Consider the following 10,793-nt stretch of genomic DNA (forward strand, 5'->3'; position numbering starts at 1 on the left):
CTTTCAGACCGGGCGACCTTTGGAGCGCTGCAGACGGAGGAGTGGGGACAGTTCATGCACATCTGCGACGTGATCAACGCGACGGAGGAGGGGTGAGCGGGGCAGGGGGCCGGGGGGACCGCCTGTGCCGTGACCTGTGGGAAATGGGACCAGCCGGGTGTTCGCATCAGGGATAGCATCAGGGCAAAAGGGAGCAGTCGGCGTACGACGCGTGAGTAAAGTTACCGAAACAGCAGCGATGAGCAGGTATCTTTGGTTCCTAAGGAAGAGTTTTGCCCGTCTTAGTGCCTCTTGTTCAGCCATCAGGACTTGTAGGGATTAGACTTGTAGGCTCTTGCCCGTAGGAAAGCGCTAGAGAAAGGTGATTGCATAGTTTTCCCACCTGAGTCCCGTGTATTTTGTATAACCTGCACTGCCCGTGAGGCTAAACGGGTAGGCTGTGCTTTGCAAAACCCAGCCTGGAAAAATACCTTGAGCATTTGGTTGCCTACAACACTATTGACAACTCTGTGCTTTTAACTTAATCAGAATTCCCTACTATGCAATTTCTCAGCCAACCTACATAACATCAGGAGCGAAGCGGTGGCTGGTTTGTGGTCAGTGGGATCTGTTGTATCGCTGCGTGTATCCAGGGCACAGGTGGCCTCTCGCACTGAATGGCCACACTCTGGGTTGCTCAGCCACTTGCTGCTTTGTGCTTCCTTGTTCCCACCTGTAAAAGGGGGAGAAGAGCTGTTTCAGCTTTGCATTGCAAGAACTCGTGGCTAGCAGTGGCACATTTTAACACCAGCTGGAGAGCTTTCTCCAGGAGAATGAGGTATGCCTTAGTTTTTGCACAAGTATATATATATAATTTTTTTTATATCAGATTTTCCTTCCTTTCTTTTTTTTTTTTTTTTTTGATCCCAAACTCTCAGCTGTGGGTCTTAGAGCTTGGAAGGTCAGTCATAAATCACTTCTGGTCATTGCCATAAGCAACAGCATGCTTTGACCTTCAGTGTTAATGTGGAGCTTCTATACAACAGAGCTTTTTTTAATAAACAATTTCCTCTTGTGCACAGCTTATGCTTACAGAGGAACTCCTTATAACTTCCTCCTAGGCAACTACTACTAGTCACAGTCTGTAACAGGATACTAGGAAAGCAGAACTGCTGTATCTAATTAGGCAAATGGTTATTTTAATGCAATATCCAGCTCCTGACCAGAGCATTTCCAGATGCTTCAGTGAGAGAAGCAAGAAGCAGGAGCGGAATAGTAGTAGTACAGCTTTCTGCAAGGGAAAGTTGGTTTTTTTTTCCTCCACTGTCGTGCTGCCATCCATTACTTGATGCTTTACTGGTATGACATAGGATTAAGAAAAATAGAGAAATCTCTTTGTTTTTCCTGATGAAGTACGACAACATTTCAAAACAAAAAAAAAATGCAGTAATGGTAAATACTCATTTAATTTCATTGGCGTTGAAATATTTTCAACAAAGATTTCTTTTTTTCATATTGAAACGTTGCATTTATGCCTATTGCTCCATCTTAGTTTCTAGAGAGATCCTAAAGAGGCTTTAGGACATCTTGTTTTTGTTGATCATGAGCATTGAGCTGGCCCTAATAATTTTAAACATACAATTGTAATGGTATGAGAGCCCATATTAATCAGGCAAAACTGTTTTCCACGTGTGATAAGCTTGATGCTATCTTCCACCCTTTCCTTCCTACATAGATAGTTAAGAGATATGGGGTGTATATATAGAAATCAAAATGACTGGGCTAGAAATGCCACTATCTCTGGGGTGGAATGGGTTGTCCATCTGTACGTGGTAATTATTCAGATGAGTTAAAAGCATCCTGCAATTAAAAGATCGGAAGTTAGCCAAGACACCCCAACTCCTGACAGCACTCCCAGGAGAATATTTTTTAATTGCATCATACATGAAAAATAGGTACCAGTCAACTCTTGATACAGCTGGTAATTGTTATTGCCTTTCATAGCAATAAAAGCCAGATAAGTAAATTTATTGTGCAACAGTGAAATAATATAATTTTGGAGGAGACTTTGCAGAGGAGGATAACTTTATTTCTCTGCACAAGTCTCTGGAGGTAATGCACAGTCTGTAGTAACAAACCTGATTCACCGCCTCAGCTCGATGCTGAAGTGGTTTTGCTGAAATCAATGGGACAATTGCTCTAGTTTTATGTGGGTGTAAATACAGGGATGAATATGGCCCTGTATCTCAGCCCGGTATTTTTGGCTCTTGGATGAAGTTACAAACTAGAAAAACAGTCTAACTTCACTGGTAACTTTTTGTACTTAATTTCTTGTCACAGGCCTAAAGATGCAGTTAAAGCTCTAAAGAAAAAGCTTTCAAAAAACTGTAACCATAAGGAGATCAGGCTTACCCTGTCTGTAAGTACAGCTATATTTATATTAATTAGACACTAAGAAGGAAAACATTTTAAACGATAAGGTGGCATGCAAATTATCACTGACACAACTCTCCGGGATGTTTTCTGTTTTTGTTTGTGTGTACAGCACTACCACAGATCAGGTGGTCTACTGGCATTCTGTAGAGTCCTGGATAATGCAAATGCTTAAATTTATTGTTGCGGTTTTGTGGGGTTTTTTATAACTTGTACTACGTAAAAGTAGTATACTTCTTATTTACTCCAGTGACTGTCCCTCTGTGAGTGCTGCACCTGTTTGTGAAAGATACAGAGGTTGGGATATTACATAAAAGCTGCATTTGACCATTCTATTACTCACCTTATAGTACTGATCTTAGTTAAACTAAGCATGGTATGCGTTATGGTGGAATGTGCGATACCTGTTTTGTAATGGTAAGTGTTATCTTGTATAAATGAGAAACTTGAATGAAAGGGTAACAATGGTGAGTTAAGCAAGGGAGCAAGACATAGGGTAAGCCACATAAGATTCAGGTGTTATGACTAAAGGTTGGAGTGGCTGGGAATGTTCTCGTTTGAGATAATCTGGCCTCTAGAATCTGACAGTGTTTCTGAACTATTCTGGAGTTTGGTTAAGTGGTGTGATTTCAGTCAATTTAAGGTTTACTGGAATATGTTAACATAGGTCTCTGTTTTCCACTACATCGGTGACGTAGGCAGCAGCAGAAAGTTCCTAACGCTGTCGTAAGTCCAGAGTTCCCAACTTGAATTGCTCTTGACTAACAATAGTGCAGCTGTGAGAAGAATCATACCATTTGTATTTTAAGTTGTTGGGGATTTGTGTCTTTCATTATTTGTCTAGAAGTATTTTCTTCACTATTTCCTTTTTTGAGGTTGTAGAGGCCTGTCTGCATTACACTGAGTACTACTACTCATGGGTTTGGTATTTGTTGTGCAAAATCATTATCTATATCAGTGTGTGCTGAGAAGTGATTAAGGAAGATAGGTGATTGATAGTGTCAAATTGTAGGTCACTTAGCAATTGCCCAAGTGTCTCCTGACAAGTTAAAGACGCAGATAGATGTGTTAAACGTAAACATTCAGCTCATACCTTTTCTGCACTTCTTTCCTGGCTTCCTCCTCTACTGTCTCATGAGTCACCTTTTTGTGTGTTCGATGTGTTTGCATAACAGAAACACTCGGTTTCCACTGTAATTGCAATACCTGTATCAGATCTGCTTTCTGTCTCCTATAGTCTTTGTGCACCTAGGTCCTCTTCTGAATATCTGACAGAGTCAACTGGAGTTACGATAACCCAGTTCTTAGATTTAGGAGCCTTTCTTTGGATATTTGCTCTGCAGATATACCCAAGGTGACATTATAGCTTAGCTCTTACGAACATAAAAGTGGGAGAAATCTTGTTTCAGGTTTGTCCGCAGAAGAACTTTATCACGTTGACCTGGAAGCTCACCGTATTTGCTCGCAGATGGAGTGTGTACCAGGTTTCAGTTGTCCTTGTAGTTCACCACTTTCTCACAGTTTCTTTACCATTTCAGGCCCTGGTCTCCATGTCTGTTCTCACCCACTCACATGTATGCACGTAATTGTGCCTGCCAGGCAAATCACATCCTTTGGCCCAGCTTCAGTTTTCTGACTGCAGGTTTCTTCTCCTTCTTCTCCCTGAGTTCCTTAATCCTTTTTTTTTTTTTTTAAATAAGTGCCAGCCTTTCCTCTAACTCTTCCTGCTTTTGTTCTTATGTCAAATCTTCCATCCTTGCCTCTCCCTCTGCTCCTGGCTCCTTTGTTTTTTTGGATTTTCTGCCAGTATTGCCATCAGTTTAGCATGTGTGAAACCTTTCCTTTGATGATCTCATTGCAGACCATGTATGACTTTTAACTCCTTTGTTCCCAAATCAGTCTGTCTATGTGCGATATCTTCCGATTTGGGTTCTTGATTGCCTTAATGAAGTTGTTCCTGTTTCCCATTTTTAATTGCTTAGATTGGAACAGCAAATCATTGCAACTGGAAAAACAGAAATAGTTTTCAATTCCTAAAACACAAGCAACTCTTATCTCTTAAAAATTGTTTTTCTCCCAAAATTTCTACAGAAATAAGGGCTCTTTTTTGATGAACTGTAAGTTGTTTCCTGTGTTTCCTACAGTAATTGTGGTCTTCCAGCTTTTGAGACTCTACATCAAATTGTCTCTCCTACTTACATTAGAAACTACTAAGAAGCAAACAGATCTACAAATCACTTTTCTTTTGAAATGTACTTTTATTTACTCAACCTTAAAATTCTAGAATTCAACCTTTCTAATGAAACTGCTAAAGGAGCTTATTCCCAGAAAATACACACAGATTGATATGTCAAAGTCTTCATCTGAAGTAGAATGACTGCATGCGTTAGCCCTGGTTCTGTTATCAGGACATGTTACATCTCAACACTGTCTTCCTTCTGGCTCATAGATGTGTATTTGTTTACTTGGAGGAAGAAGGGCGAGTGCCAGCTGTGTAATGTGTTGGCTATGGCTTGATTTCATGTACTCTGGTCTAGCGACGTTACCTGGTGCTTGTGAAGTTGTGTGGATTGAGGTGTATGCATATCAGGCCGTGAAGTTGCTTCATGCACAGTCTTTGATAAAGCCAAGAGATCAGGCTTGGCGGTGGTGATTTTGCAGAATGAAGAGGATTAGAACTTTTAGGCAGGAATCTAGCAAAGTGTGTATGTGTTAATTGACTTATTACTAATAGACTTTGGATACTAAACTCTATTTATGGAGTGAATGCCGAACACCTGTTCCATTGTCTCTATAAGATCTCCCTTGGTTTTCTAAAGCACTTACTGCAGTTCCCCAGTTCTGGTGCCTGTGGGGTCTTAGGAAGTGAACAGCACAGGGGGAAATAGTTTATTGAATGCGTCACTCTCTGTACCTGTCAATTTTATTCTACTTTATGGTACATATGGGCAAAGAGGAAAAGAAAAGGAGCATTGAGTGGGAGCAAAAGAAATTAATATTTCAATATTTTATATATACATAATTTGAAAAATTCAAGACTTATGAAAAAGTAGTATTTTTGAAATGCAAATCTTGATAAAGTCTACATAGCCACTACACTGTAATTGATGAATGGCAGCTGAAAAAGCTGCTCATACAGGTTTCTTTTAAATGCTGGCACTTCCAAATAGTGTCTTGCAGTTCAAAAACTCTACTGGGTAGACATCAGTGTATATTCACTAGAGTGTAATCCCAGAGATAGAGTAATGACTTGTTCCCTTTGAGTCAGAGAGACAAAGCAGCAAACTGTTCATCTATGTTTTCTTGCATTCACCTTAGGTCTGAGAAGTATCCATTGCAAACTACATCCATTCATTACAGCTTGATGGACCATACCTGGCTGTTTAGATGAGCAGATAGTCCTACTGTATTCTGAGTGAGGTCTCCCTCCACATTAACTTCTATGCTTTTTGTTTCTGCCTTAAAGTTTGTCTTCATCTCTGTTCAGATGCCTTTTATCATTTTAGTTTTGTGATGCTGTCGTGTGAACCAGAGGGCTTTGATTGTGCAATTTGCCCTCCTTTCGTTCAGCGCGGATCACTTCTCAACTGGATCAGCTAGCCTGGAACATAGCAGCTCTGTCAATTCCAACAGTTCTCAGGTCCTGCCTGTCATTTAGAGGATGTTTAATGGTTTGGTTGAAGTTAATTTGCCCACTCCATTACTAAGACAAGGTCCTATTGAGATTTTGTTGTGCTATGTGGAACAGTGATTGACTTGGCTGCCTTGGATCTATTCATTCCAGTGGAACTGCTCAGGAAGGTGAAGTTCTATTTGCAATGATAAATAACCATATTGAAATTCTAATGAAAGGTATTATTAGCATGTGGCTTGTTCACGAATGGTCCAGTTAAAAATAATTGTGTCAAAGTCTTTTTCTTACACCAGCTTAGTTTCACTCAAAGTGTGTGGGGTGTACTGGCATAATTGAGTGGAGGATCTAGCCCATTAGTTCAGTACTTTCGTTTAGAGGGTAAATACTCGGTCCCTTAAGTAGAGAATTAATAATAGGGAGTAGCATACCAAATTTCCCATGCACTGGGTTGAAAATGTTTAACACAGACCATCTTTGAAGTACTATACAGGCAAATTATTTGGTTCATTAGCATGTGTTTCATGTACTCTTTCAAATGAAAAATAATGATTCAAGCCAAGATTTTTTTGTAATTATCTCTCAGTTAGTCTTTTTGCACAGCAGTCTGCCAGTGTCTCTTTGTTCTATCCTGTTTTCATTTCAGCAATGTATTTTCTTCTGGTCTTAAACCTCTTCTCCCATAAGTTCCTGATCACACTGGGAGAAAAATCCCCAAGTCCTGAGGCTAGAAAATGAGTTACTAAAATTATTTTGACTTAGTCAAATATAGTCTGCTCTGAATAGGAAAGTATATTTAACCTACTTTTATCAAGATTACAATAGCGTCCTTTAAGACGCTTTTGAGAATATATCCTGTCTGTTGCATGATTCAGGGGAAGTTTTGTCTCAAACCCCCTGAAATTTTGCAAACTTTTGTTAATTTCTACCCTTTGCTTTCACCTTTCCATTTTCCCTCTGAAATTGGGAGGGAATGTAAGGATATGGTTGATGAGCAAAAAGCACAAGAGTAACCATTTTTTCTCTAGAAATGACTAGAACAAATCAGGAGATTGAGCACAGGACTACAAGGTCAATCTCCTGATTTAGCCAGGCAAGATGAGTTCTGTTCCCTGATTCTGCACCTGATCTGACTGACCCTAGTTTCCTGACAAGACTTGTATTGGCCTGATTTCAGATGACTGGGATGTAGTGACAGCTTTTGATACCTCTTCTGTAAAATGGGAATTGTAATCAGTTACCTCCAGGTGTACAAGCGAGAAGTATTATATCGTTATCACATACTGCTATATTTGATAGGGCAGACAGGTTGCTTGCAGGGATCCTACTCTGAGCATTCCAAGCGGAGTTTTGGAAGTAGACTTCTTTGGTGAAGATGAATCTGACAATTGGACCAATTCAGCTATTTCGTGTCAAATCAATGTGACCTTTAAAACACTTGGAGAAATAGTACTCCGAGTTGTTAAGTTTGTTCTTTCCCATTTTTTCATTAGTCTCTCCCTTACAGGGCAGATTAGAAGAGAGGCATTTATTAATCTTATTTTCTTTTATTGTAGAGCTCTTTAGAATCTGTCAGACCAGGGTACCTATATGCTAGGCAGTGAATTAATTCTATTACTGAATCTGTATGAGTCATTTTTTAAGCTATGGACAGATTTCATGCTGTTTAGGTACTGTATGTTCAGGAAATGCTATGACATGGAAACAAGCGTGACCATACTTCTCTGTTAAAAATAGTATAACAGGCTAACACATCTCATTTTGTATTGTGTAGGTATAACAGTGCACACAGTGAGCTACCGTTTCCCTGTAGTAACCTCATCAGACATTCTGGTGAGATAGCTGGCAATAATCTGTTCTTATTCATTTGTACGCTTCCCCGTAACACCTTGGAACAAATTAAACAAAAGGAAACAAAAGCAGCGAAGGTGGGTGTTTTTTTTTCTTAGTATCTGTGTAACAGAAGCGTTTTTTTTATGTTTGCAGCTGCTTGACATGTGTATGGAGAACTGTGGCCCAAGATTCCAGTCTTTAGTTGTGAAGAAAGATTTCTGCAAAGACAAGCTGGTGAAACTACTGAATCCAAGATACAATCTGCCAATTGACATGCAGGAGAAAATCTTGACCTTTATCATGGTAAGTCCAGAGCAAACAGTAAGCATTTGTGTCTCTGCTATATGATAAACGTTTCATGATAGAGCCCATTTCTGTAGTGTAACATACTTGTGGGAATCTCTTCCTAAAGCAGACTTTATTCTTGATGCTCCCGCTTCATGCAGGAGTAGCACAGACTGGAAGACAAAGGAAGAGAACTGGAAAACTGTCAGCCTCCCCATTTAATGTTCCCCTCCTGGTCTGTGTATGTGCTCCCTCTGTGGTTGCACTTAGCAAGGAGGATGAGAGGTAACTTTGGAACTTTTGTGGTTCCTGCTGCTTTGAATGGAGCTAGCTGGCGTGGGTGGAGGGAATGACCTGCCTTTAGGACCACATGTTTTAGAAGCGCTTGTCTGACCCACTGACTGTCCATTTCTGTTATTGTTCCTCTTATTTCAAAACTAGACGTGGGCCCAAGGTTTCCAAGGAATGGTGGATGTGAGTGAAGTAAAAGAAGTTTATCTGGAATTGCTGAAGAAAGGAGTGGAGTTTCCAACTTCTGACACCAGCAGAGGGGGACCTAAGGTAGGGATACACAATTAGCCATTGTAAATCAGAAATGGGATGTGTTAATTGTATGAGCTCTGTAGACAAAGAAGATGCATTTGTTTTGGGGTTTTGTTATTTAAATGCTACAGGGCAGAATATGACCAACGTATCGGAGCACATGAGCAAGAATCGGTTTCAATTATAATAGCCACGATAACAGCAAAGAAACCTGGCCTATATAATAGTTTATTTCAAACCACAAATTAGCGGATATGTTCTCAAAAAGAAAGCATCTCTCTCTTGAGACTTCCAAAGTGTGTAAAGGATTTGGGCATGCTGTTTACCTCAAAATGAATGACAGCAGAGTGCTCCAAGCTTGTCAGCTTCTGAAAGCCTCGACTAAAATGAGTAAGATTTTAATGAAAACACATACTGTTCAGATTATGAGCATTAGCTGTCTTTAAACTAAGAGAGGTAGAAATCTATAAGAAAATGTAATTGTCTATATGTGTATCCAGCTGTTTGCACAGCCTGTACACAATAAATGTTATTTAAGCATATGTCGTAGGTATTATTGTGTACCATCTAGGACATTAAGTATAAGTATAGCTTGAGCATTGGACATCAGCTGAAAATACAGTACATGTTTTAAGGCCGTTCTTTCCAGATTATTTTTTTTTGGCCTATTACAAGAGTTTTCACAAGAGTTTTGGGAAGTGTGAAAGCCATCCACCACTGGGTGGAACCTTGCAATTACAGAATTAGATGTCTATAATCAGTGCAGAAAGGAACGATTCAGATTTATCCTGAGTTTGAATCGATGATTGAATAGTGGAGTGCACAAAAGCTTATGTATTTAAAGGTGTTTTTTGAACAAGCTGTGTGGAGAATGCTCTCAACAGACAATTATTTTTTTTTCTGACCAAGTACAGTAGAGACAATTATGTCTACCACATGTATCTACCAGTTAAAGTCAGTGGCAGACCTTCTGTTGATCTCAGCAACAGCAGACCTGAACACAATTTTTAACTCAGTCTCTAGGAAGTGGAGGACTTGAAGTGTGTAGTCTTGTGTAGGTTGGGTTGGATTTGGATGTTCGTTTGTTTTTTTTATAGCAGTCAGTTCAAATGCAATGCCACTGAAGCTTTCTCCAGACAAAGTGTTCTAGCTTTTCGATCCAGAAGGCCTTTGTAGTTCATCTTCTGTAGAGACCCAGACTTAACCCCCCCACTGCTTCAGAATGTGATCGCAGTCTAAAGTATCTTTTATTGTAAAATTACAGTGGTGCTTTGGGAAGGACTCTTGACTGTTAGATGGCTTAAGAGCTCAAGGAGCTAGCCTGTTCTTAGCCATTCCTACTATATCCTGTGATAGAATTTACTTCCAAACCCATTTAAAAGATATCTGAATTCCAAGCCACATTTCCTTACAAAATAGCCATTAGATTTATTCTTGTAAATAGACCTTGCTCAACAAATTCCCTGGGAGCTTTGATTATGAGAAAGCTGATGCTTAGTTGTTTAGTCTGACAAAGATGTTTTGTAGAGCTCTCATCTGGATGTCTGCTTCAATTCTTTTGTTAAACTCAAGCTCTCCTCTTTTGTTTTTCCACAGACTTCATCTCGGCCTTCTACAAAGTCATCACCATCTTCTGCTAATCCCGCGAAACGTTCTTTACTGCCTCTTCCTACAGGCCCAACATTATTGTTGACTGCTGAGCAGGTACAGTACTACAGGTTTAGAGGGGGGTGGGTCCACTTGAAATGTACTGGTAACATATGATTTCAACAACCTGGGTGCACAGACCACTGGAAGGGACCATCAGTTCAAGTTCTGGATTCATGGGTTTAGGTTCGTTCTGAAGATGTTTTATATGGTGGTGTGCCAAAGCAAAGTAGGCAGAAGTGAGTTCAATAAATCCCAGGCTGTACCCCAATCAGACAGTGGAATCATTTACTCAAGCATGAGAATATCTAATGATCTCTTACGATGTTGTTATGCAAATTGATAAAGGTTACTTCAAAGATAAGTGAGAAAGCCAAACTTAATTTTGCATAAGACTTGTGAGAAGAGATTATTCTGAAAAGCAGAAAGGAAAGGACAGTTC

General features: G+C 39.8%; 1 protein-coding gene across 1 annotated transcript in view; it reads left to right on the forward strand.

Annotated features, from left to right (window-relative positions):
* The window catches only part of TOM1L1 (target of myb1 (chicken)-like 1), a 245,547-nt gene that overhangs the window by 223,259 nt on the left and 11,495 nt on the right, over positions 1–10,793 (forward strand). The window contains exons 3-7 of the mRNA XM_009880253.1: positions 8–92; positions 2,320–2,398; positions 8,030–8,179; positions 8,603–8,722; positions 10,301–10,408. Coding sequence (XP_009878555.1) covers positions 8–92; positions 2,320–2,398; positions 8,030–8,179; positions 8,603–8,722; positions 10,301–10,408 — 542 coding nt within the window. The remainder of the gene's footprint in view (positions 1–7; positions 93–2,319; positions 2,399–8,029; positions 8,180–8,602; positions 8,723–10,300; positions 10,409–10,793) is intronic.

This window comes from Charadrius vociferus, unplaced genomic scaffold (genome assembly GCF_000708025.1).
Source record: "Charadrius vociferus isolate BGI_N301 unplaced genomic scaffold, ASM70802v2 scaffold260, whole genome shotgun sequence".
Lineage (NCBI taxonomy): Eukaryota > Metazoa > Chordata > Aves > Charadriiformes > Charadriidae > Charadrius > Charadrius vociferus.